Source organism: Psilocybe cubensis, chromosome 2 (assembly GCF_017499595.1).
Source record: "Psilocybe cubensis strain MGC-MH-2018 chromosome 2, whole genome shotgun sequence".
Taxonomy (NCBI): domain Eukaryota; kingdom Fungi; phylum Basidiomycota; class Agaricomycetes; order Agaricales; family Agrocybaceae; genus Psilocybe; species Psilocybe cubensis.
Window position 1 is genome coordinate 4,034,807 of NC_063000.1, and position 25,616 is coordinate 4,060,422.

Genomic DNA, 25,616 nt, shown 5'->3' on the forward strand with positions numbered 1-25,616 from the left:
GTCAAGAGGATGCTCGAACTTAGCTGATGGCCGTTCTTGCGAGCAGTTATCCAGTGTCCGGGGTCTGGCTCAATCTTGGTCACAATGATCGTAGTCACGACCACGTGGAATCCTCACGAGTGTGACGAAACGCGTAAATGCAGAAGCGCGTCGCTTGGGGCCATGGGTTCATCTCTTCCGTATATCCTCATCCCGGTAGGACAATCCGCGATACAATTGGAAGGTTGGGATCAACCCTTTTTCCTAATGTCAGTTATAGGTGCTTGGAACCTTTGACACTAGCATCATTTACTTGGGTCCAACTTGAAGTTCAGGCCTGCCTCTGCGCCGAAGTAAGAATAGAATGGTTTGGTATACAAGGACCAAAATACAACCACAAGAATATATGTTTTTCTTCTTCCATCATCATGTGAACATTGAAGATACGCCCAAAGCCATCTTAGAACTGCTGTGAAATTGTTGTATCATTCACTGTCCTGTTAATTTTTTACGACAGACGGGCGAGGGATGTTTGAATTGTTCTATCAATATTTATGATGTCTTTTCGTGCGGGTAATCTACGACATAGGATTAAGCACGGATTAACCTTTATCGGTTATCAAGTACTGTCGCTTAAACGATTGCCTGCGCTATTTTGCCTACGCTTCGGTACGTTGACCCATGTCTATCTTTTGAGAAGGTCATTACTCTTAGTACCTATGGAGTGGGGATAAAGCCCTATCAATAGTTCGGGTCTAACATGTTTTTCTCGCACCAGTGACATATGTCGGGCCGTATTCTGGGTCCATAATTTTCTCTGTTCAACCTAAACATTGGCAATCGTTTTCAGTGGTTACATAGTAAAATACAAAAATATCCTTTCTATTCATGTATCTGAAGATCCGACTGGGATGCGGACCCCTCATTTCCACACAGCCCATTTGTCAAGAACATGTGGGCTTGCATGGATGGTGCCTACTCATCGGTTTCGCCGTTGGGGATGGTCTACTATTTATAATATCCGTGGAGCCCGTCAGCGCGATAAGCGAGAGCGTGGCCTTGGTCAGCGAAGGCTTGCAGGACTCGGGAAGGCAGCGAACATTGGAAGCAGTACTTAGATGTAACTTCTGCACTCTAATATAAGCATCGCGACGACGAGCCAGAATCCATTGAAGGTTTAATTATGGATACTCTACTGTAGCTGAGTTGGTATTGTAAACTGTCCGTGAGGGAGATGTAATAATTGAGATTTGAGAACGTGCGAACTTGTACATAAATGAACCTCCAAGCGAGAAGGGGCGTGATCAATGTGAAGAGAAAAAATACATGAGGGATGGATAGGGGCACAGTGCCTGGGAGGAGAAAGCTCCTGGGCATTTTTGAGGGCAAAAAAAAAATCCAACAGTGCAGCGTTCGTTAAAGTCGTTCTCGGCGTCTAAGGTCTTCATTTTCCATCATCAAGATTAGATATCCGATAACCGAATCCACTAGTAGCAGGGCGCATGATCGTTAGCCAAGGAATGGAAGAGAGGGTGGATAGCACATACATTATCGTACGTTGTTACATATTTCCACGCGCGTTGCGATTAGATGAGGCCCGGGAAGAACCACCATGGAACGGCGGCGGCGTATGCCTCCCACTCTTCGCTGAAAAGCTTCCGCATCTCTTTGTCTTCCGCATCGGCCCTACTGATTCCAACGCAGAATGTCCAAAGCCACCACACTGCCCACACGATGATCGCGGCGCGTTCGTTGCGAAGGGGGCCGCACTCGGTCATCCAGCTTCCGCGAGTGAGGTGGGAGAATGCTAGCCCAAAAACGAGCAAGAGGGAACCGGTATAGGCGGGGTGCCTCACATAGGCATAGAAGCGGTTTGTGATGAGACGATGTTCGGGGTGTACAGTGAGGTCGAACGTAAACAGATGCCCGAGGGCCTTGAAGCAGTCTAGTCTGATGTATGCCCCGAGCACCACTGCGACAACTCCGAGGACGAATGAAGGGGTAACTTGAATGGAGGTAGAACCTGGAGCCGGAGATGCGGGACATATAAGTGAGGCTACTGGGGAAAGTTGGGATGGTATCGGGAGGATGCCACGGATGTAATAAAGAATTTCGAATGCGGCACAGAGATACACAATTAATTGGTGGCACTACAGAGAGTACGCAATCAGTACTGCTTGACTCTAATTGTATTGGACTGACCGATGACATACCTTGAATATCAGAGGCGCGATTTGAAGAATATACATCTCCTCAGTATGATATCTCTGCTTTGGTGCGGTGGGGTTCGGGGGACTGCAGACTGACCCGTTGGAGACAGCCTGGATGGTGACGAGAATAGCACGAGCTAGGGACATATTTGTTGTGAACTCTAGAACGGGAGATGAGGATGGGTGAGTGAAAAACAAGCAGATTGCAGGCGCAGATTATATACTCACCTGAAGTCCGTGGGATCTGACCAAGGAAGATGGATGATAGAGGGAGGAATTCTTATTTCCAAGGAAGCCCTGGAAAGGCTAATGCAAATTAGATGGATCTGGAAGGCATTTATAACGGCCGTAGCATAGCATGAGTACAAACTTCAACCTTCCAAGATCACTTTGGGAGTTTGCCGTAAACTCGGAGCGGTGCCCCCCCCCCCCCCCCCTGCCCATAGAGCATTTGGCAGATTCTTCGATGTGGGTATGCAACAATGTTATTGAAGTGGTATGGACACAATGGGTGATTGATTCCCCATTTGCATGTAAAGGAGGTGATTCTCCCTCGTGGATCATCCCAGGTGTCGGTCATCCCAGAAATCTTCTAGGAGGAACGTTCCTCTTTGGGCCACTGGAAGCATTAGCATAAGACAAGTGAATGGCATTATGTGCGCTCCGATGCTTTCCCATGGACTTTAGATAATTGTTATCCGATACCATATCCTAGAAAAGTACAATCATATGTCGTTAGAATGGGAAAGAGTAGCGTTCGAAATTTCTGCTACACATCTCAATTCTTCGGGATGTAATCCCGCCATAATATTCCAGAGTCCTAGAACACTGACAGTTGCTTTCGTGCTCCGCGGCGGACGCCAGTGTTATTAGTCAATTCCTACAGATGAGGGACATAAGCCTCAGTATGATGTTGATAAGCTTGGATCCTGAGCTCCTTTTGCTGATCTGATCTATAAGATTCATCTATAGAGTAAAGGCAGAGTAAAGCGAAGAGGTTGGAAGAGGTCGGACGGATGTAAGAGGACGAGATTACAAAGTTTGATGGGCGGTGGATGGTGGCCAGCTCCGCCTGGGAATATTGGCAAAGATCTGTTTTATGGGGTGAAAGAATTGGGTCCCTAACACTCCGAGGAATACAACGTTTTTCAGGGCTGGTTTATCGGTATTTGTCGTTAATGAGGACAAATGATTGAAAAACAACTTAAAATCGCGGAAACGAACTATTCCGAGGCCTGTAAAGAAGCTTTGGTGTTTGGTGAATGGCTTCGCCGAAGTTCGAACTGGAGGAATTTCATAATGCCCCCAAGCTAATCCATGGTAGCCGATGTGCACAAATACCATGGACTAGCGTTGACGTTGATAACTTACTACTACTGAAGCCTGAGGGACGCCCAAAGATAAAATAAAGGCTGCCGAATATCTCGGAGTCATTTATTTTGCCAATATCACTCCGATGCATCGTACATATGGAACAGTAGCTGATTGAAACCTCATCGGATGCTGCTTGCCCAAGTACCAAAACAAAAGTTCACAAGTTATGATCATAAAAGAAAAGTACAGTGAGACGCAAAGATAGTTCAATCATGCCGTGATTTGGATCCAATTTGGTACTGATAAGCAGTTAGCGTGACAGTGATCGTGACAGCGACGATGATTAGTCATATCATGTGCATGATCGATATGTGCAAAGCGTCCGAGGATCTGTGCAATCCAACTGTCGCGCTCACTGTTCTCCTCGCTTCTCTGCCTGAGGGTGAGCCTGCGTCTTATATACAGCAATCCAACTTCAATCATCTTCTTGCTTCTTGCATTCATCTTTTTCTTTTTTGTCTACAAAATCTCCGATATTCAGCTCTGTTATTCCCAAAAGTAACGCTAGCATGTCATCGAAAACATCACCGACATGGTCTCCTGATTCCTGGCGATCTAAACCTATAGCTCAGGTGAATCTATAATTCTCGAATATACCTCATACTTATGTCGTTTTGTTAAATCTATGTTTTTGTATCAGGACGTTGAATATCCAGATCAAGCTCACCTCTCAAAGTCGGTTTCACTCCTTGGTTTCACGAGGTTGAGGGACGACTAAGTTCTGTGTGATTCTACGTCTGTAGAGTGCTTTCCAAGCTAGAGACACTACCACCCCTTGTTACTCCTTCCGAGGTGCGCCAAAGGTCCAAAGTTACACGGATCTCCGCTGATCTACCACTCGTCAACCTTTTCTTCTGCCATGCCTCATGTCTTACCTTGACCAATGAATCTGGGATCATCGCTGCGTAACACATCCAAATCGATACGACGACTCACAATCGGCGCATATCAAGATTGAACGTTTGCGGTATCAGCTCGGCCTCGTTCAAAGGAATGAAGCATTCTTGTTACATGCGGGTGATTGCGCAGAAAGCTTTGAGGCATGCAGTGGGGTAAGAATGATTTCTCGTTGACTTCAAGTTTTTTCATATTTCCCGCTTGATCAATCGGACCCTTCGTGGCTTATTTTTTCAAAAATAAACCGCGTCATTTCTGTTTAGTCGACCCACCTATTGTTGTACGCTGCTACATTTAGCCCTTTCAGCACGTGTACTTGGCCCCTCGATTCGCAGTTTTGTACAGTCTGCGCTGCTGGGACCTTCTCTACGTCTTCAAATCTGCCACCTTTTCGAAATTTTTGTGTGGCATGATGCACATTTGACCTTGTACTGATGGTTTCACCTTAAACAGCAAAATTTGTCGTCGAAAATCGGTCTCATCCTGTCCTTCTCTTTGGTCTTATTGTGGGGCGCTCGCCTTCCTGTGGTATGTGTCTTTCGTCCAGATTTTCATCTCTCAGATCACCGTTGGGCGCTGGTGAGACGGTGATTGCATCAATACTCCAGCCACTCCCCGCCTTCATTCTGCGGATGTATGCCGCGAGCCTCTTTATGCCATGCCTTCTTACCGCAACACATGATTTGCCCATCACCCTTTCGCTCATTGCGTGGGCTCGGGCAGGAAACATGTAACACCGACAGAGTTCTACAGAGCAAGACGCGGATATCAATTTAATCTGGCCAAGTTCATTCATCTCTGCCTGGCTTGCCGTTCTTGTTAACTTCCGCCACTCCTTGGATATGGTCCTGCCATTTTGCATTTCAACCCCCAGACACTATCATCATCCATGCTTCTGACTTGTTTCTTCTATCCGATTTTCTCGTCGTTTCTAGTGAACGTTCTGAGAGCCTCTTGCTATCCTCAGTTATCGAAGCTTATTCTAATTCCCCTTGTCACCTTCTCTTTCGTCTGACAGGTACGCATAGGTCGAATCGCAGGGCAGTATGCCAAACCACGCAGCAGTAGTTACGAAAAGTTGCCGGACGGTAGGCAGGTATTAAGCTTCCGGTCAGTCTTTCGATTTTGAATGGGAGTGTATCAATATCAAAGTTTTATTTTCTTTCTGCTTTAGGGGAGATAATGTTAATGGGTGAGGATTCATGTTTTCTTTCCAATAGGTGGAGCACACTGACGATTTATTTCTATTTCATTGTTCCCTCGTCAACTGAATTGCTATTTCTGTTTCTGTTCTAAACCAACTCAAAAACTCAAACGCTTAACCCAAAATGCCACTTTGACTACCGACAAACTGACATCGCTTACTACGATGTTATTACCCCTCATTTAAAACACGTTTTTTGTTGTGCGCATTACCATCCTGGTTTCCAGATTGGACCCCGACGATCGCACGCCTAATCCTGAGCGTCTCATGAGGTATGTTACACAATTTGATTATTCTTTCTTTCCCTTCCTTCACGGGGAGTTCGGTGCCACTGCGAACCTTTTCAAACTATTCTGCTCTCTTTGATTCTGTTCGGGTGCGATCTTCGCCAGCAATCCTGCTGTCGATCGCGGACGGTCCTATCCTTCAGGTTCGCGTTTTATTGGCTTTGGGGACGCTGAATAAACTTGAACGCCATTCCACGCGCATCTAACCTTCAGTGCGGAGCGTAGGATTGTCTTTGCGTATTCACCCTCAAGTCAATCAAACGCCACTGCTGGATAGTCTCAATACCGCTAGGTCACATGGATCCTTGCGAGACGATAGCTTGATGGATTTGGCGGTGACATTGTTGACAAAGTTAACGGGCACCTTGTTATCTTCAACCCCGTCATCATCTATGACCATCCACAATCAAGCGCATCGTTGGGCTGCTGTTCCCTTTACGGAATTTGCCACATACCTTCCAAAAATTTGCTAGATTTAGAACCCAGCAATTGGGAAATGATAATTTTTTTTTCGTTCATCGATTTTGACTGCGGTTACTGATGCCCCTCCCCCCAATTCAGCGCCTACTTCCACTCGACGACAACTTTAAACTATCTTCGTGGCCTCCTTACTTCAGGGTTTGCGTCCTTGCATCACCCCAGAGATTGGTCTCTGTCCCACGTGCGATCGCCATCGTTAAGGTGCGTTGTGTATTCCCCTTTCTAATATACTCATTCTCTTTTGTTACTTTCTTTTTCTTTTCTTTTCCTTTCGATATTCAGTTAGCATCATTGCCGCCTTCGCATTACTTCACAAACGGACTCGATCGTGCGGTTTTGCTTTGGCTCTGCATTCTTTTATTCATAAAATCTACTTATGGCCGACCGCCACACCTCGCATCGTGGCTTTGAATTAATACACATGAGGATTCGTCTTACGTCGACCTCACGACCGGCATGAAGCCTCTGTTTGTCATGCTATGCGAACAGCTGTCCAATTTGCATATCTTAATATCTATCATTAAAGAGATGTTTTGTTTAAATTCTCGTTTCTTTCGATTTGCCGGCCTATTTTTTTGCGCAGTTTGTTTTGCCTTGCATTACGTTTTGATGTAACCCTTCTCTCGTTTCCTCTGAAGTTGCTACTTCCAAATTAGGAATTAATTGATTATGTCACGACTATGGATTTCTAACGTCTCCTTCTTTTCTTCTACTACAGACAGGAATTCGAAACCATTATCGACGGCCTCTCGGATGCACTTGATTTCAGTCGTACCATTGGAGCCGATGCAGCTGCATCAATCCCGTACGAGCTAGGTGGAGGTAGAGGTACACTTGGAGAAGTCGATTTTTATACCAGGTATGTCCTGATTTTCCTGTACGGGACCCGCATTCTTTTCTATCCCGTGTACCCTCTATCATCGCCGAACTATCACTTATCACCTTTTACTTGTTATTTGTATAGTCATGAGGGATTGATGCTGGGCTACGAATCCGCTTTGACGCGCGAGCTGCCCGTTCCTCCTTCAATTGATATCGCTAGATCTGCGTCTGCCACCGCCAACACCACTGCTGGTGCTGGTGCTGTTGATGCTGATGCATCGAGGCCTGCTAAGGCGCACTATAACACTGGAGCACACTTCTTGTGGATCGGAGACCGTACACGCCAGCTGACGGGTGCGCATGTGGAGTACTTTAGGGGAATCAGGAACCCTATTGGGATCAAAGTCGGTCCAAGTATGCAAGCGGATGAGTTAGTGAAAGTATTGGATGGTGAGTCTCAGTGACTTGCTATGTGTTTCTTCCTGTTCCTCTCGTCCCTCGTTGTATGCTGCTAGCACACTTGCCCCTTTACGTTTTACCGAAGGACGGCGTTTTTAATGTTCGCCTCGATGATGACGCAACGGCGCACTTCGCAGCCATCCTAACTTGAAGGCTGCGTTGAGACTAGAGGGACTGTTTCCCAAAGCTACAGTGCAAGATAGATCCTATATCCAACAACGGCATCGTCTCTGCTTGGATTGATCTTCGTCTGAATCATACGACTCTATGGGTGCTTTGGTATCTGACCACTTTTCTTTTCGCCTTTGTCTAGTGGTCAACCCTGATAAAGAAACTGGAAGGGTGACGCTCATAACGCGGTACGGAGCATCAAAGGTGCGTCTTTTCGTAGACCTGATCCATCGTTTTGCCTTCTGTTGGTTGTCCTTTTCTTTTTCCTATTCTTTGGATAACAGACTGCCTTCTCGTGGATCATGTTGTTGGTGTGATCAGTGCATGAATGAAGATTTGTGTTCGCGTTCGCATTTTCATGCCCGCATTCATTTCTTTGCCTTGTTTGCTTGTTTGCTTAGCCGTCCCGTAATGCCAACCCCGAAATCATCGCGGTCTATGGTACCAGCTGGTGAAATCCTTCTCAGACTAAATTCCCCTGTCCCCTATAGAAACCAACTTCTGTGATCGTGCTGCAAACTCTTTCCAAGTTGTAGGATCTGAGTTTTGCCACGCACCATCAGGTTTTAGTGTTTCTCTTCTCTTATAGATCTACAGTCCTATTTTCTTTCCCTTTTCAAGCCTTGCTAGGCAGCTCTTCCGCTCTGTCTTTTCTGCCCGAGACGAGCGAGATTAACGTAGCACATTTCTCATCTTGATCTTTTACTCAAGGCTATGTGCAACTTGGGGGCCGTCCCGTTCACTCCTTCTTTTGTTCCCTTATCTTTCCATTTTGACCGTGGTAACACCTTCGTAACTCTTTGATCTCGTTTGAATCTTGCCTCTCCTTACACCTTCCAGTTCTCGCGCTTGCATCTATTCTTGTACCCGATTACTTACTTGAACCTGGCTTCTCATGCAGATTGACGATCACCTACCTGAACATATTCGAGCAGTTCAGCAATCGGGCCACCCCGTGGCGTGGATATGCGACCCAATGCACGGGAAGTGAGTATTCTTCTTTCCTTCTAAACTGTGCTTCCCATTCCTATTATCTCTGCCGTTATGTGCTCCGTTCGTACGCGAGGCTGCATGGCTGCCATCTTCTTTTCTCTCGCATTTTTTGCCATACCACTGAATGTAGCGACTGAAGTCGTTATTGGAATCTGGTCGCGGGTGGTGATGGTCCTGGACATTACCCCTGTCAAGTCGTTGCTCCACATGTGCAAGCACGAACCGGATGCCATTTTTGGAGGTCATTTTCGTGCGATGTGCTGAGGAAGGTCTTTTTGTACCGATAGTGGATGATGAAGTTTTCCCAACGCATGGAGTTCCTGAGATTTCGTGCTAACCATGGCGTATTATTGACGTTCGCATGCTAACTGCTTTGATCGTACACAGTACCCAGACGTCAGCTTCAGGGCTCAAAACACGACACTTCAATAATATCATTTCGGAATTGACCTCCTCTCTCCGTATCCACACCGAGTGTTCGTCTCGCCTCAATGGTGTCAGCCTTGAGTTCACTGGGGAGCTAAATGATGAAGGGTATTCCGTCACGGAATGCCTTGGTGGTAGCATGGAGCTGAGCGAAGAGGAATTAGAACTTCGATACCAGGTTCGCTTTCATGCTTCATGTCTCACGATGTGTCTTCCGTTGTTTTTAACACTTCTATATTCAGTCCTTCTGTGATCCAAGGCTCAACTTTGAACAGAGTCTAGGTGGGTTCTCGTCTAATTTCATTTAATATTGAACGCGCATTCTTTCTTTTTTTATTTCTTGTACTGGGACCCCGTATCGCTTTTGCGTTCATTATATTTTCACCTTTGTATTGTTTTCAAAGACCTCATTCTGACTGGCCTTCCTGTGACGCAGATATTGCCTTCCTCATGTCCAATCATTTTAAAAAGGAACGACAAACAGGGGCCGTTAACACCGATGCACTCTATCAGCAATTCAAAAAGTCGCATTAACTGATCACACTCACCCATGTGAGTATAGTTATGGTGAGCTGCCGTGACTTCAATGCTCTTGGAAACGCCATTCGAATCACCGTTCGGTTTAGGGACCCAAAAATCACGACTGGATATCCATCAGACAGTAATTTTCTTGGAGCATTACAATTCATAGATCCTGTTACTTTCAATTGATAAACGTGCTTCTTTTGCTTCCAACAATAACCTGAAACTACGGAAACTACGACGGCGATCAATTTTCTTGGGGGTTGTTGTATTTACATACGTTGGAAGCACGGGGGTTCGAGGATGATCACTGCTCTTTAGAAACCTGCTTGAGCACCAGCAGGGGCTTGATGTGTCCTCTTTGTGCCTTGGATTCGCAGCTGCTCTACTTGACACTAGCCACGATATGTGAGGTTCATCATTTAGATACCTTGAGTTGCATTTCATCTTACAGTGTCCAAGATTACGCCACTTTTTCCGGAACGTGTCTGAAGGCGGATTTGAGGAAACCTTAATTCTCACACGAGGCCGTTTCAAGGCCTCGTGTGAGCGTGGTGACCGTAAAGTCTTCTTTTAAGCGCCCATGTTCAGACGTATAAAATTCCTCCTTCCTCGCATTTATCATAGTCGCACTCCATACAATGCCTCGTCGTATCACGGTGAAGATGATTCAGATCTTTTCGCATTCACTATCTGTGTTGTGCTTACAACTGCGTTAGGATGATGGCCCGCTGGTTGAATTCTTCGCTCAGTATCCTGATTATCACTATGACCATTCAAAGGGGCCTACGAAGAACTTCAGGCTGATGTGCCGCGTCCTTGGCTTTATCCAAGACAGTGACGAGAAAACGGAGGCGAAACAAGCGTTTGAAGATGCTCTTACTATGGAATTCAATAAAGCCTTTGGAACGGAGGAAAATAACCTGGAGTCATGGCAATCTCTGTGCGAACGCATCAAAGTTGACCCAATCCCCGATACCCTGGAGGAGTGTCGCAAGGTAAATTGTACTACAGGTTGAATTTGCATCTTTTTTGAAAGGCTAACCTGGGCTTTCAATTGTTTCCAGATTGTGGAAGAGACCCATGTTAACCTGGTTGATCTGATCGATAAGAACGAAGAAAACCCGCGTATATTTGATTCGGTCGAAGAGTTGAAGAACTATTGTGTGCGGGAGCATAAGTTCTTTCCCAAGGAGAATGCGTATGCTGGAGGGTTGCTGAGGTATCTACTGAGGGAATTTTTCAATGCGCACCGCGGACGGCGGGGACAGGGCAGGCGGGGTAGGGGAGCGGGTCGTGCTCGGCGTGGACGACAGTAATTCATGATAGTCGTACGTTATGGCTGGATCCTTCTCCGGCTAGTTAACGAGTACCCGTTCAAGTTCGTGAATATGTCTTGATCAAATCTATATCATATATCATATAGTATGAAACCCGAATATGATGGTGGACAAGCGCATTGCACAACATATACTTAGATTTTTACCCAGCTGACTGGGGGAAAATAAATTTAGGAACCTGCCTCACTGGTACATACGTCATCGCAGTGGAGGACAACGCTTAGTTTATTAAACACGCTATGCGTTGACATAATCCCACGTTTTTCTTGACTTCTTTCTGTCATCTTACCGAAAACAACCTTCAACATTATGAGTAACACATTGGACGACACTGCTTGCAGCACCAAAGGCCCGACACGTGAGACTCCGCTATGACTCGGACTACCCATTCAGCTTACCATAGTGCGTTTCTGAAAGGGAAATTAATACTGTCTTTGTGCAAACCAGGCCAAGAGGAGGCATTAGATAACGCCATCGTGAAGTTCCCAGCTTCCTACGAGGTATGTTTCTTATTCATGTCATTTAGAAAGCACTAACAGGTGTGTTCAATAGGAAGGGGTTGCATCTGCCTGCGACGTGTTCAAACTTTCAAATCATTTGCCAACGAATGGCAGTGTTGATCATATCGAGCTGCGGTACCCCATTTCAATACAAGGTGCCGCATCCAAAATTTGGGCAAAGGTTCTTGCGAGTCAGTGGTCTGAGATTGTGGACGGTTCTACTCCCGAGATGGGTGTCTTTGTATTGGGAGATAAGGCACCACCGGGATATGAAGAGAACACGGTGAAGCAGGTAGAAAAAAGCAGTCATTTGGCCGGAAAACAGGTATCGCAAATCATCAGATGTCTGATGGCTTAATCTAATACTTTACAGGAAAAGATGATGATGCATCTCGTCACCGTGAAGAATCGGCTGTTAGATCAGGAGGAGAGGTTTGTTGTGCCGCTTGCAGAGTCATACGAGGTATCTCAGTTTCAATCCAAGTTGTGGTGGATACTATACTAAACAGTTCTTTACAACGCAGGATTGTCTCTCCGCTGCCTATGACTGCTTTTCGTCACTGAAAAAGCTCAAGAAAAAGTGCAAGCGCTCGTCTATTGCTCTTTCGGGGAGATACCCCTCGGTTAACGGGAAACATATTATTGTAGGACGAATCACCACCCCTGCGGCATATTCCCAATATGTCACACATAGGCATAGCAAGAACATGGCTGTTGAGCTTGTTGTATCTTTTACATAGATCATGATATGATAGGAACGACCTGCGAATATGGATACCCAATTCACTGTCTGTTGGTTAAGGCTCCATTGCCTTACTGTTGGGGCCGTAGCATGGCATACGCCGGGCTGTGCGAATATAACTCATTTAGTCTATCTACTCCCCCGTAAGAATTTTACACCTGGATGGCATCAGCATTAAAAAGGCAGGGTAGAAGTTGTCCGCCGTAGCCTATGCTCATCTCCTATTGTGACGAAGCGATGCACTGAAAGCGTTGACTAGTCTAAGTACTGTAGAAGTTCCAAGGCACTGCATAATTAGGGGGGATATGACGCGTAATGAGGCGGTACGCGGTACTGTCCTTCTATTCAACACGTTTTAAGCATAATTTGGAAATCTAATCTTGTTCTCCAAGATAGCTGCCGCCGCTTCCCCTTTGGTAGCTGGTGTGAGTGTGGCTTTGTTGGTTTTGTCACTTTTGTGCGTCAACTTGAAGTATGTGGTGGATGATGAACTAGTTCGCGGGAGTCCTGTCGGCCTTTTGTATTCACAAATATCAGGAAGATAGATCACATACATATATCCACCCCTCTTTCGAGCACGTACAAGCTTCGTTTGCTGTGCCTATAGACTTCGACCTTCTTCTCACTTGACACAAGTTGAACGAGAAGTGGGTTGTGCTAAAAATAGCAACACAGGCTGCGGAAGCAAGATGGGCGGTTATGGAAGATCGACTTCTTCCAGAACGCAGTTGGCTGTGCTATCGTCGTTGTTCCTAGAGGTTTATAAGTTGGCAGCCTTTTAGAGAGAGGGATCTGGGAAATTGATTCTTGCTTTGCTGTTACTCCCAGCTTTCACTCGAGCGTTAAATTTCGATTTCTTTGCACTGGCACCATGTCTGAGAAAGCGCCTAGCTATGTTCGAGGTAAGTTGGATGGATGGATGGATGGATAATTGTACAGGAATTGTGTGCTGACTGTTTATTGGATACAGACTTGCTTCCAATTACCTTGCGAAAGGTTGGAAATGATAGGGATGTGGCACATGCTATCATCAGGTTTCCCGCATCATACGAGGTCTGTATTACTTTTCAATCTCAATGTTCGAACCGGTCAACTGAAGCGTTGGACCTCTCTGTATGTGTGTGTAGGAGGCGCTTATTGCAGCTATGAGAGTGTTCAATCTCCCGAGTCATACGCCTGCGCAGCTGCGCTACCCCTTTCGTCTACCCGGGAGTTTCAAGTGTGAGTGGGGCACGATTTTACCGGAAGAATGGATCGAAGTCGTCGGAGAGGGTATGGAGGGTGTCGCACTAATCATCCCTGGCGGTGCGAACGCGTCGTATGAAACTGAACGCGCTGAATATCGCGATCGCAATCAAATATCGAGTAGGAGCGAATGGAAAAGGGAAAGGTCCTCTATGTCGGAGGTAATGTTTACTACTTAGAGCTCATCACTTGACAGATGGGTGGCTAAATAGACTTTTCGCAGGCGATATTTTCGATGTTCATGATCTTTCTGATTTTTTTGGGGTACGTTATACCGGCGCTGGCAAAGGCGTACTGGAATCGCACTGCGTGCTCGCCTCAAACTTGATATGGTAACTCAGGCGGAAGACGGCTCTCGAGTCTCCTCATTGGTACTGGTTTGCACACAGAAGCGAGAGATAATGCTAGTCGTATTTAAAGGATGTGTATAATGTGTCATACGCCGAGTCCAATCGACCATTTCTTGTTGCAAATCCTACAATCTTCACGAGTCCTTAGCTTAAAAAATGAGGCACAATTTAAACTAAACTGCGATGACGACTGAGTGTTTTTCGACAGCCACATAAAGCTAAAAGACACGAGTTCATCATACTCACCTATTTCCTTGAGAAAGTTGAGAGGATTCGTGGGCAATTGGATCACATATAAGGTGAGAGTCCCATTAGCCATTCCAGGCGGTTTTCGCAAATATAGCTCAGTAGGAAACCCCGCTTCCGCCATCGAGGTCTTCAATCTGCCGCTTTCGTACTCCGCAGAGCTTTTAGTTCTTCTTCGTATGCAGGCCAAATCATCAAAAACTGAGACTTGGTAACATTGTTTCGCACTTACGGGCGCTAATGGTGCGTGCGACGTCGACAAATCAGGTATTTTTTTGAGTATCCGAGATCGTCTCCGCAGCAGAGCAAAGCATTTCGTCAGCCTGTATGCCTGGACGAGTTCTTCAATGTTTCATTGTTCACAAGGTGAATGTCTTGGCATCCTGCCTTTGTTGGGAAGTTGGTCGAAGGTGGTGTTTATCACACTATTACACGCAGATTAAGTCATCGGGCCCCAGGGCCCCACCCTCCATGTTGAACAAACAAGTAAAGGTACATTTGTAAAGAATTGGTAAAGGATGTGTTCAGATGCCAGCAAGCTGCAAGGAGCAACAACCTGCATAGACCCCGTAAGGCCGTAGCCCATACTTTTAGTACCCCATTTCTGTGGTTCCATCATTATGTCAGTCACTTTCGGGAACAGGCGAAGAAGTTGCATCATTGACAAGGTCCCCGAAGAAAGCTCACAGCGGGCAAACCCATTTTCCTCTAGTCATTATCTTACTCTCCTATTTACTAGGAGGAAAGAGCAGGCAGGGGTCTGCGGAAGGTGTAGAATGTACGCGAAATTTCATTTCAACATGTGACTGAGATATTGATGAAATTGCAAATGTGGGGTAGGGGCAATCAGGGAAGACCTAATTGAAAATGACATTTTAGGGGCATGTGCTTCTTCTACATTCCCACAGGAATATGCATTCTTGTGAAAAGTATAAAGGGCGCACAAGAGTCGTAAGAGTCGGATTCCATTGAACTGCTCCCATCGTTCATCACCCTTTTCACGTCCGTCTTCTACGTACCCGTTTTACGACCCAACCCACTCTAAAACGAAAATGTTCTCCAAAATCGTTCTTCTTATGACCGCTGCTGCCGTCGCCGTCCATGCTCAGGACGCTTCCACCACTGCCTCCGCCCCTGATGCCACTTCTAGCATCATTGCCAGCCTTTCCCCTTGCATCGTCGCCTGTATTGGCCCAGCTGCTCAGGCTAACGGGTGCTCTTTGTATGTGCTGTTCAATATATCCATAGACTCTTACTGACCAAAGTAATTTCTATACAGCACTGACCCTTCATGTGTCTGCGCGTCCGCCCAATTCGTGACTGACGCCACGGCCTGCCTGCAAGAGCACTGCACACCCGCAGACCTCGCCGCTGCCATCCAATTGCAGACCTCTCAGTGCGCTGCTGGTATGTCTCAGTCTCACTCCTTTGACCATTTGAAACTGGAATTCATTCATCGTTTTTTTTCGTTTATAGCTAGCATCACTCCCACTGGCACCCCTACTACCACCAACACCTTCCCCTTCTCGCTCTCTTCGGGATCTGCGTCTCAGACTGGCTCCGCTAGCGCCTCCACCACTGGCTCCGCTAACACGTCCGCCTCCGCTGCTTCTAGCTCGGCTACTTCTCCCAGCACCTCGGCTTCGACTACCCCAAGCAGTGCCGCTGGAGCTTTGGTCGCGAACAGCGGCGCCGCAGCGTTCTTTGGAGCTATTCTCGCTGGAATCGTTGCTCTTTAATTTTGGAGTTGGGCTAATGGAGCGTTAATTTGAAGTGACGTATGGAATGGAACGATGTAGTTGTCCTGGACTTGTTATGTTATTTGATCGTTTATACCAAAAATTGTTATACATACGGAGAAGCGTATATACCTTTCTTCTAACATTCATGAATTTGGAGCTATGTGTCTCGCATTGTTTAGACGAAAGGTTTGCAATGTTCCCTTGCTTCTGGATGCGGAATTAGGGGGTCTGATACTGTTTAATCCCTAATCCCGAAATCAAAAAGCACATCAAATTCAGTTATTGACTTATTTAAAATTAATGATGCATCCGAGCTAAATATGTATGCCGATTTACGCGAAAGGCGCGCATTGTCAGTGGTCACCCCTTTCCCTCCACCAGGTTAGGCACGCAATGCGGGGGTTCTGACTTTCTGAAGGTCCCCATGAGGTCTTGTGCGGTCCCATGATGTTGAGAGCCGTGCGTACACTACAGTCATACATAGCATCCTACGGCAAACGTAGGTGGGAACGCCCAGTACAGTTCCTCTTGGAATAGCTTTCGTGGAATCCGCATCTGTTGATGGCCTCCCGACGTCTTTAGTTTCGGATATTGAAGGATTTGTTTTGCCATGAGGTCTGGAACGTTCATTTCCAGTCATTTCCGTGTTGGCAAAACGTCAAAATTTGAAGATGGAAAGTCTAAATTTAGTGGAATTTTGTTGCCGCTGATTGCCACCGGATTTTTTGAAAGGATCGTCGTTTTGCTCCAAATGTGTGAGTTGGAATCATCTGCAAAAAATAATAATGGACGATTATTGTAAGGTTAGCACTTTTAGGACTGGTTAGGAGGATTCCAGCATGAATGGTCACCTTTTCCCAAAGAAATTCGGAGTAAAATCAATCCAACGGAAAGCAATAATGGCGCCGCAGGAGTACCAGCCAAAATCACATGGATCTTTGACGTCCTGACCCTGACTCTGTTTGAGGAGGTATGGACCAAGGTATATCGCTGCCCTGGGGTATCTGGATGCAATTTACGGGTACAGAGAATCATGAATGATGAGTAAATGATATCAAGGAGAACGCTAAAATCTCACATGGGGGTGTGTAGTGGGCTTGCGGTTGGTTCCTTTGCTCATTTGCTCCATCGCGAAAACCGCCAAAAACATGCATTGCCTTTGTACCCTTTTAAGGTAAGTCAGGAATTAGCCGACCTTACCAAGCCAATCAAAACATTTGTTGACCTTGGATTGCCTTTGAAAGGTTAGTGAATTATTAACTGATCTTTGCTTGGGATTTTAATATCTGTTCTTATTGTAAGTCATAGCAAAATATTTCAGATGTATGTATAATCAGAGAATTATAAATTCTACCTTATTTTCCAATATAATTATATGCTTTGCCTTATATTGTGTTGTAAAGCTTTAGAAAAATATTTCCTTGTTAATGAAATCTTACCTGAAAATTGAAAGGCAAACCAATATCTAGATTAGTAGTGTAGGTTATTCATTGATTTTTAGTTATTATATTGATTGTTCAATATTTATAACCACGGGGCGCTCCTCACTGCTCAGAGCAAGCTCAGAGACAAAGTTCCATGAGAGATCACATGACATAGAGTCAGACATTGGGGCCACGGAAATTGGGGACGGGGACTCTAAAAGACCGTCGCACAACTCAAAACAACTCTGTCAAGGCTTTTCACTTCCCCATCTTCAAGAAATTAAATGGTAAGAATTTCTTCCTAACTTGTGAGATTCCTGCCGTATAACCTCTAGCAAGTATACAGTTCCAACAGTACTAGCACACATGTGGGACTGGGTTTGGCTGGTCAGATAGTAAGTGCACATCATATTCTGTACCATCTATTCCACAATGTACTCATTTTCAACACGAAGGTGACCGACTATCTGATTCTCGCACTCGGTCTCGTTCTTGCACTTGGTCTCATTCTCGCACTCGGTCTCGTTCTCGCACTCGCACTCGCACTCGGTCTCGTTCTCGCTTTTAGCGTAGTTTTTTTGCTCTGCTGTTTTGACTTCTACAGTAGCTTTTTTTACTACACGTGTATTTGTATTCAGTTGGTTAATAAGCAATTTGTACATTTCTGGATACCGGCGGCCAAGCCAGAAAGAGTGAAATAAGATTCATTAATGAGCGCACATCTTTGCAAAGTTACCCAGCTTTGCAAGGGCAATTAAAGATTTGCCCTGCCTTCAAAGGTCAACTAAGAATGACCAAAAGTTACAAAGGATTCGCAATGTTGCTAATTATAACGTGTCCTTACTTGTAAGTGCTTACAAGTAAGGCCATTTATAATCTTTGTGTCCTTAGTGCCATTTGTTACCTTTATTAGCAATGTATTATCTGGCAAACTTATGGCGGTTTTCGCGATGTCCACCGATGGAGTTGCCTGCGGCCTGAAAATAAGTTCACCGATAGGGGTAAATTGTGTATAAACTTTATATTGTTATGATTGGACTAATTCCCAACGGGCTCTTGGCACAGTTGGTAGCGCGCACGCTTCGCATTTCTATGCAATTGCGTGAGGTCGTGGGTTCAACTCCCACAGTGTCCAAATCAAACCAGACTTTTTTGTCTGGCTCCGATATGTACTACCACTCACCAAATCGCTTTGCTTACCACAGAAAACTAGCGCCCGTCAAGAACATAACGGGCTCTTGGCACAGATGGTAGCGCGCACGCTTCGCATTATGTGTATGTTATTGCGTGAGGTCGTGGGTTCAATTCCCACAGTGTCCACAGGATTGTTGTTTTGCAGCATTGGGAATGATTTTACTGCACGAGTTTATCATGAGGAGAGCTATAGAATTAGAGGTATCATACACACGTAGGATCGATACTTTCTCTCTCTTTTATTTAATTTTTTGAACAGGAAGCATGATGCTTTGAGACTTTGAGACAAGCGAATGATATGTTTTTATAGCGCCTTTGATTCAATGTTAGTTGCATTAGATTAGGGTTAAGGAGTCAAGGTTGTCGGGGATTTTCTGACCTTTCTGGAATTATTCAGGTAATAGGGCCTTTTGGCTATAGTCGAGACGCATCAGGCCGTTGTAACTTGTCATCCAGGATCTTTATCTTATCTAATCAAATTCTCACCTAATTGGTCCCGATTTTCGTTTTGCATCACTGTCGCTACTTTCTTTTCAATTTCAACCTTCAGCACTTTTACATCTTACGATGGCCTCTGATACGCGACAAGATAAACGAAAACATAATGAGATACGGGAAATCCGGATATCGTACGATGGATTAGCAAGAGTAGATGGCTCGGCTCGGTTTGGTTTTGGTATGCCCGTCACGGTTTTTCCTCTTTTTTTCAACTTTTCACGCTTGTAGCCAGGTGATACGGCTGCGCTGGCCTCGATATCTGGGCCTATCGAAGTCAGGCTGGCCGCGGAGCTGCCTTCAAAAGCAACGTTTGAGGTGCTTGTTAGGCCGCTGTCGAATGTGCCAGCAACCGAGGCGAAATCGTTGGCGGCGAGTATACGGTCCACCCTCGAACCCTCGCTCATCTTGACGAAGAACCCGAGGACGCTTGTGCAGCTTGTTGTGCAGAGTCTGAGTCCGCCGCGTGATGCGTTGAGTCTGTCGGCTGCAATGGTGAATGCCAGCTCGTTGGCGCTGCTCAAAGCGAGCTCGGTGCCGATGAAAGGCGTCGTTGCGGCTGTAGCTGTGGGTCAGCTTTCGAGTGGAGCTCTTGTGCTTGATCCTAGTGATGAGGCTGAGGTTGTCAAGGGAGGAGGGGTGTTCGCCTTCATGTTTGCTGATGGCATAGGCCTGAACGACTCAAACACCGATTGCCTTTGGACAAGTTGGAAATCGACATTGGGGAGATATGATGAGAAAGAGTTGGTTGCAGCGAGGGAGCTGGCGAGGGAAGGTGCACAAGAGGTTTACACCGCCATGAGGAAGAGCTTCGAACACTCGGGTGAGATGGGTGTCAACACCAATGATGAAGAAGACGACGATAAAATGGAGATTTGAAATGACGACCACTTGGACAGGGCCCTTCTGTAGGGACATTTAAAACGGCGTCGCAGGATGGAGAACATTCGTCTTCCTTTTCGTGCAAAATCAAAATTATCGAAGTCGCGATAGCATCATTTCGATTACGATGATGACTATCGACTCCCTGTGCTTGGCAATACTCCCCGGCTACTCCCAGTCACTTATTTGCGACGTACTAGGATCTTTTTGAAGTCATGTATACGGCAATGGTTCAGAGTATGTATGGAGGTATCAATAATTATTCCGTTTCTTCGGATGAAACTGAACTTGTAGACCTTTTGTATCCTCCATCAAGGCAATATTCAATACCACAACATTCAAAATACCCACACTTGCTACGGAAATTAACCCGCATGTGTGCTATGAACTTACACTTGATGTTCCAACGACGACATGCATCGAGCTCGCTTCGTGACGTCCCAACCACGACACGCATCGAGCTTCGATTTAAAGCTCTCCGATATAACTATTGAAAAAGTTTGCTGATTCGACATTTATATTCTAGAAAATCCTTGGATATTGAAGGGAGTCAAGGGTGGCGTTCTTTAATTCTTTGGCTAGGCTATACTCGTTTGTGGCGGCTTCGATAGCTTCTCACAAGGGTTTTTCAAATCGAGGTGTATCCTTGTAAGTTGGCCTTCATTCGACATCAGCCCAGAAATATGAAACACGTAAATAACATTACGCCGCACCCTTCAGTTATCGTATTGGGTCAGTCGCTGCGACTTCGTTTTCAATGAGTTTCACGGCGGCCATGCTGACGATTCTGGCTTGAACCATATCGGTTTATGTTTCCTTGTCTGTCCTCGCAAGCGACGCTTATCTTACGGTAATTTCCTTACGGCATTCAAATATATTGCCAGCTATGTCAGCTTAACTGCAGCGCTGAATAACACTTTTCTTTCAAAATTCTCCCCCGACATGAGGTCCCAATCCACCAAACCTGGTCTATAGAAAAACGAACGTGCTACGGCGACATTTTTTTACTACCTAGTCGGGCGCGGTACATTGCGTAGTCCGTACCAACCTTGGTGGTATGTGTCGCGACGCGGTTTTTCCTTACTTCAGCGTGGGTTGAGAAGTACCCGAGGGTGGTCATATGTGTCTCTTCATGGTCTCCATTCGTGCGCCATTTATTGCGTCTTCTCTTTCATTCCGGGTGTGTCGTGATCCATTCCGCCGTCATTCATCAACAATCTCGGGGCAGAATTCAAGTCCCCCGACATACAATTCGAGAAATCTAGGGCACCATTACGAACTCATCTGGCTCAGGTGCTCAAGCCATACGGGTTCCTCACACTCCATTGATTCACGCATGACCTACGGCGCTGATCACCATCCGCAATATAAGGCGCTCTCCCCTTCGCCTGTTGTTCGTTCCTTCGGGTTCGTCAAGTTCACTATACACATCCCTGCTATAGACGCGAATATACGTTGCTTAAAAATACACTTAAACCCAAGTATATTTGTAAGAGGGGGAAGTCGGCTAGCATGGCGGTGTCTAATATCAATCCGACTTTCCGAAAGGCTCGTCTAGAATTCTAAAATAAATCACTGCTACCTCTCAAATATGGGCGGTCAATTGATCCACAACTTGGTGTATCCCGATCCTCCACGATGTGTTGTTTGTGCAGTCAGATTGTGCTGCCTAGTCTAATAAAAGTACGATCTATATTAATTTTGGCGATCAACGCGTTTGCAACAAGGCTACAAAACCACAGTATCGTGATTTGAGGTGCTATACACTTAATCTATGCAATAAATGAAGGAATCAATCACACGAAAGCACATCAGACGATTGTATGGGCCAAAGTGTACAAAAAAAACCATTGACGACCCGAATTAACTACGTGGGTTGGATCGAGACGTGACTGGATACGAATACATCGGCTTCCGGTCGGCGAAATATGGTTTTGTCAATCAGTTTAAGTTTATGAACCCGTCGTACCACATTGGGGAGGACTAGTAGATGTGTGGCCGCCGCAAGGAGGCCCTAATTCTCCTTTTGCATTGCATGTTTCTCCTTCATCACTCGATTGTGTGTCCACAAGATTTGATGATATACTGCTGATCCTGTGTAATTAACGGCCCTCTCACAGCGTGGTACAGACGTTTCGATCGTGCTACCCAACATTCCGCATAATCAGACAACTGGTAAGCTCTATGATCGTTTCGGGAATATACACATCCTTCCAGGGTAAAATCCCAACTGGCTACTCAAACACAACAATCGAATTGACTTGTTATGCGTTTACACGCCCTTTGCTGGCCTTCTACATGCACAGATATTTGCATCCGTAAATTAACAAGGGGCCGTCATATCCGAAACATAGCAGCGCCGTTTCAAGATATCATGTCATACTGATATTGGGAGTAATGTATTTTATGTGCTCAACAATAACTTTACGAATCATCTGGAATTTTCAAGGTTGTGTACAAGAAAATCAATAGGAGAGGAGGTTGAATGATTGTGGCTGCAGTCAAATTAGTAAAAGAGAATTACGATTTGTAGATCAGGACTTGTGTTAAAATAGGTGCCGCATGTAGAGTAAATCACCAGTTTCAACAAAGTATCGATTGTCATCACTGCCTTGACAAAATGGCGTACATGAAGCGAATCTCGAGGACATTTTCAAGTTGCCAACGTACACATGTGTTGAAGTTTCTAATGTTTATCAAAAGCGAGCGCTTAACTATATATCAGCTATGTAGTCGTATCAAAAACATATATCTAAGGTATTTTGGCCAGATAAATTCGAGGCCCATTGTCACACTTGATATGGTGGGAAACCTCCGGCAACTGCCGCAGATCTATAGCATCCGGACGACTCTAATTTTAGCGCAGAGTTCCCGATCGTTGTGCCTCGTTGCGCAAAGTTCAACACGCGTTATCTAGCAGCAGTGAAAACCTCACACTGCAACAACGTGCAGCGTCAACGTTCAACCCTTAGTTCAAGTCCCTTTTATCCATCACTTTTCTCGCGATGAAATTCCCCCTCAAAAGCTACTGGTCCTCCTTTGTTAACCATCTCCACCGTTTTTTCAAAATGTCGTCAGAAGCCGAGTCACAGAAATACCCAGAGCTCGTCCGCGGCACGCAGAGTCTGCAGGAATACCTGGAGAAACTCGTCGATGCCTATGGTTGGCGTCCCAGTGAATACATGACGGAGCTATGTGTGGTGAAGGTATCGCTGATGAAGAATGTCAAGACCAAATCAAGGCACGAATCCCTCCTGGTCGAACTTAGGGACCCCAACGGAGGCGCTCACTACCTGTACTTTGAACGAGCACGGGACGCTAATGATGGCAAGCGCAGGTCGTCGGGTCCGGTGCAACCACCGTCTGACACTGAGCAATTGTCTGCAGGCCCAACACCGCACTCAGGCTACACTCCGAGTGTGAGTTCCAGGAAGAAAAACCGAAGACAGAAAAGCCTACTTCGCAGACAGTCGGAATTATTATTGGACCAAACGATATCTTCGCTGAGCACCGCATCTTCTAGTGCTTCTCAATCTGTCAGTGATTCTTCGATGGGCACAGCGTGCGATACCGTGACATGTGTTCCCGACGGCCGGCGCTCGGGCGAGAAGTGCATGTGCTGGCTAGAATTCGAGAGAGAAGGAACTGGCAACGTCCCGGGCGTCCCACACGCACGACCGTCTGTGTACGATATTGCATTGATTGCAGACATCTTGAGCAAGGAGGCGCCGCGTTACCACCTCTTCAAAAGCAATTGTTACCATTTCGCCGGTCTCCTTTACGACACTCTTAATAAACTGTACAATCCGAGCGAAACCATCTTGGAGAAACTGAATGGAAAATGGAAGAGATTTCCTCTGTATGCTAAAGATCCGGAGCAGACAATTGCCTCCATCATTGATCATTATCGCGACGCTCGCACACAATTTCACACTAAGGTACGTGTCACAATTTTCAACAATTTATTGGTTGTTTGGACCTCCATGCTGACTGTTGCTCAAGATTGAGAATCTCCACGTCGCGAGGGATAAGGCCAAGAGGGAGGCCGAAGAAAGGGCCCAAGAGGCCGACGAGCGCGCTAGAAGTGAGGCGCACCGCGCTGATACTGAGGCGCAGCAGAAGAAAGAGGCTGAAGATCTCGCTCGAAGTGAGGCCCAGCGCGCTGAAAGTGAAGCGCGCTTGAGGGAAGAGGAGGCGCGGCGGAGGGAAGAGGCGGAAAGGCGCGCTCAAAATGAAGCGCAGCAGAGGAAAGAGTTGGAGAAACGGTTGCAGATGGAGGGGAACCAGAAGAAAGAGGCGACCTGGCGCGCTCTAAACGAAACGCGCTTGAAGCAAGAGGAGAGGGGGCGGAGGGAAGAGGCGGAAAGGCGCGCTCAAAATGAAGCGCGCTTGAGGGAAGAGGCGGAAAGGCGCGCTCAAAATGAAGCGCGCTTGAGGGAAGAGGAGGCGCAGAGGAGGCAAGAGGCGGAGGCGAGGTCCAGGGAATTTGAAGAGGAGTTGAAGAGATACAAGAACATGCTCAAGGAGAGTCCGTAAGTCATTGCATGTCCTGTTATCCATCTTTCCTCGTTCGCCAGTCTAAATTGTCCTTGCTCAACATCCCAGATGTCCCACTTGAAGTGAACAGGCGACCTTAGGCCCTCGCTGTATACTCTATTCGTCGAACCTGTGTGCATCGCGAGCCCATGGTCAACTCCGAGTGTTCGCCGGCCGACACTCGTTTCACGCCCTCAGCATGCGGGACCTTCAGCATCCAATCAATTGCGTTCGAGATAAGATGGATATGGATTTTTTTCATCATTTATGGCTCACTCGTCGGATTCACGGCACATTGTAATTATCATACCATTGCTCGTCTTCCTGTTCAAAGGTTACACATGTCCTCGGCCTCTATGTTTTCTCATCGTATACACATCCATTACATATATCCCATTTGTCTCATCATTTATGCATTCACAGACCCGGTGTGAAAGGTTCAGCCTGTATGTCAATTGTTCTTCCTACACCGCCCTCAGGAAAACCGGAACAACCAAACAACAAGACTCAAGTTAATTATTGTCCAACGAGTACGCGAGTCGCTTAAGCTCGGGCTCCCCCGACTCAAAAACCGCACGCTTTCCTCTGCTTGAATCTTATCTTTTCACATTCACGGCACGCAAGTTGAAGTCCGGATCCTCGTCGCGCCGGCAATCTACGTTCATCATGATACGCTCTTGCGCTCCTACTTATGAGCACTTGTAAAATTAAATTGACTTTTTACCCGCAACGCCTGGGTACACCCGTCATCCACATAACACGTGCATACTAACCCTACGTCCAGTAGCTTCAATGACTTGCACACAATCTGATTCTAAATTAACAACTTTACAGGCCGCAGATAACACGCACCTGTATATCCCCGCGACGCACCGGCGAAACACATAACACGCAACATACAACGCGCAACACGCAACACGCACACATTCCCACAAATCTCACCCATCATCTCCTAGTGTAATGCGATGACGCGGTGCGGCGAGAGATGGGTAAACTGAAGGTGGAGGTGGAAGTAGTAGAGCACTTGTCATTTGTACCATACATGCGTACATCCGTCATCCACATAACATGTGCTGATTCTGGGATGGTCTTCCGA

At 46.2% G+C, this 25,616-nt stretch overlaps 8 protein-coding genes and 2 non-coding genes across 10 annotated transcripts; 9 read left to right on the plus strand and 1 right to left on the minus strand.

Annotated features, from left to right (window-relative positions):
- Positions 1-1,565: 1,565 nt before the first annotated feature.
- On the minus strand, positions 1,566-2,336 carry JR316_0002799 (uncharacterized protein; the record flags this gene model as incomplete). The annotated part of the gene is made up of 2 exons (XM_047888586.1): positions 1,566-2,129; positions 2,193-2,336. The coding sequence occupies 2 exons, from the start codon at positions 2,334-2,336 to the stop codon at positions 1,566-1,568; spliced, it is 708 nt and encodes a 235-aa protein (XP_047753509.1).
- A 4,155-nt stretch (positions 2,337-6,491) lies between these two features.
- Positions 6,492-8,472, plus strand: JR316_0002800 (Phospho-2-dehydro-3-deoxyheptonate aldolase; the record flags this gene model as incomplete). The annotated part of the gene is made up of 7 exons (XM_047888587.1): positions 6,492-6,632; positions 7,154-7,290; positions 7,396-7,703; positions 8,026-8,087; positions 8,168-8,194; positions 8,285-8,324; positions 8,375-8,472. 7 exons carry the CDS (start codon positions 6,492-6,494, stop codon positions 8,470-8,472), a joined length of 813 nt encoding a protein of 270 aa, XP_047753510.1.
- Positions 8,473-8,778: 306 nt separating this feature from the next.
- On the plus strand, positions 8,779-9,840 carry JR316_0002801 (Phospho-2-dehydro-3-deoxyheptonate aldolase; the record flags this gene model as incomplete). The annotated part of the gene is made up of 4 exons (XM_047888588.1): positions 8,779-8,870; positions 9,264-9,480; positions 9,545-9,584; positions 9,707-9,840. The coding sequence occupies 4 exons, from the start codon at positions 8,779-8,781 to the stop codon at positions 9,838-9,840; spliced, it is 483 nt and encodes a 160-aa protein (XP_047753511.1).
- A 625-nt stretch (positions 9,841-10,465) lies between these two features.
- Positions 10,466-11,143, plus strand: JR316_0002802 (uncharacterized protein; the record flags this gene model as incomplete). The annotated part of the gene is made up of 3 exons (XM_047888589.1): positions 10,466-10,483; positions 10,544-10,822; positions 10,892-11,143. 3 exons carry the CDS (start codon positions 10,466-10,468, stop codon positions 11,141-11,143), a joined length of 549 nt encoding a protein of 182 aa, XP_047753512.1.
- A 392-nt stretch (positions 11,144-11,535) lies between these two features.
- Positions 11,536-12,022, plus strand: JR316_0002803 (uncharacterized protein; the record flags this gene model as incomplete). The annotated part of the gene is made up of 3 exons (XM_047888590.1): positions 11,536-11,566; positions 11,612-11,664; positions 11,717-12,022. The coding sequence occupies 3 exons, from the start codon at positions 11,536-11,538 to the stop codon at positions 12,020-12,022; spliced, it is 390 nt and encodes a 129-aa protein (XP_047753513.1).
- A 3,277-nt stretch (positions 12,023-15,299) lies between these two features.
- JR316_0002804 (uncharacterized protein) lies at positions 15,300-15,986 on the plus strand (the record flags this gene model as incomplete). The annotated part of the gene is made up of 3 exons (XM_047888591.1): positions 15,300-15,460; positions 15,527-15,654; positions 15,724-15,986. 3 exons carry the CDS (start codon positions 15,300-15,302, stop codon positions 15,984-15,986), a joined length of 552 nt encoding a protein of 183 aa, XP_047753514.1.
- Positions 15,987-18,463: 2,477 nt separating this feature from the next.
- Positions 18,464-18,548, plus strand: JR316_0002805. Its single transcript has one exon. It is a non-coding gene; the product is annotated as a tRNA-Ala (tRNA).
- A 97-nt stretch (positions 18,549-18,645) lies between these two features.
- Positions 18,646-18,733, plus strand: JR316_0002806. The gene has a single exon. It is a non-coding gene; the product is annotated as a tRNA-Ala (tRNA).
- A 441-nt stretch (positions 18,734-19,174) lies between these two features.
- Positions 19,175-19,981, plus strand: JR316_0002807 (Exosome complex component RRP46; the record flags this gene model as incomplete). The annotated part of the gene is made up of 2 exons (XM_047888592.1): positions 19,175-19,297; positions 19,334-19,981. 2 exons carry the CDS (start codon positions 19,175-19,177, stop codon positions 19,979-19,981), a joined length of 771 nt encoding a protein of 256 aa, XP_047753515.1.
- A 3,071-nt stretch (positions 19,982-23,052) lies between these two features.
- On the plus strand, positions 23,053-24,520 carry JR316_0002808 (uncharacterized protein; the record flags this gene model as incomplete). Its single annotated transcript, XM_047888593.1, has 2 exons — positions 23,053-23,922; positions 23,987-24,520. The coding sequence occupies 2 exons, from the start codon at positions 23,053-23,055 to the stop codon at positions 24,518-24,520; spliced, it is 1,404 nt and encodes a 467-aa protein (XP_047753516.1).
- Between the last annotated feature and the right edge of the window lie 1,096 nt (positions 24,521-25,616).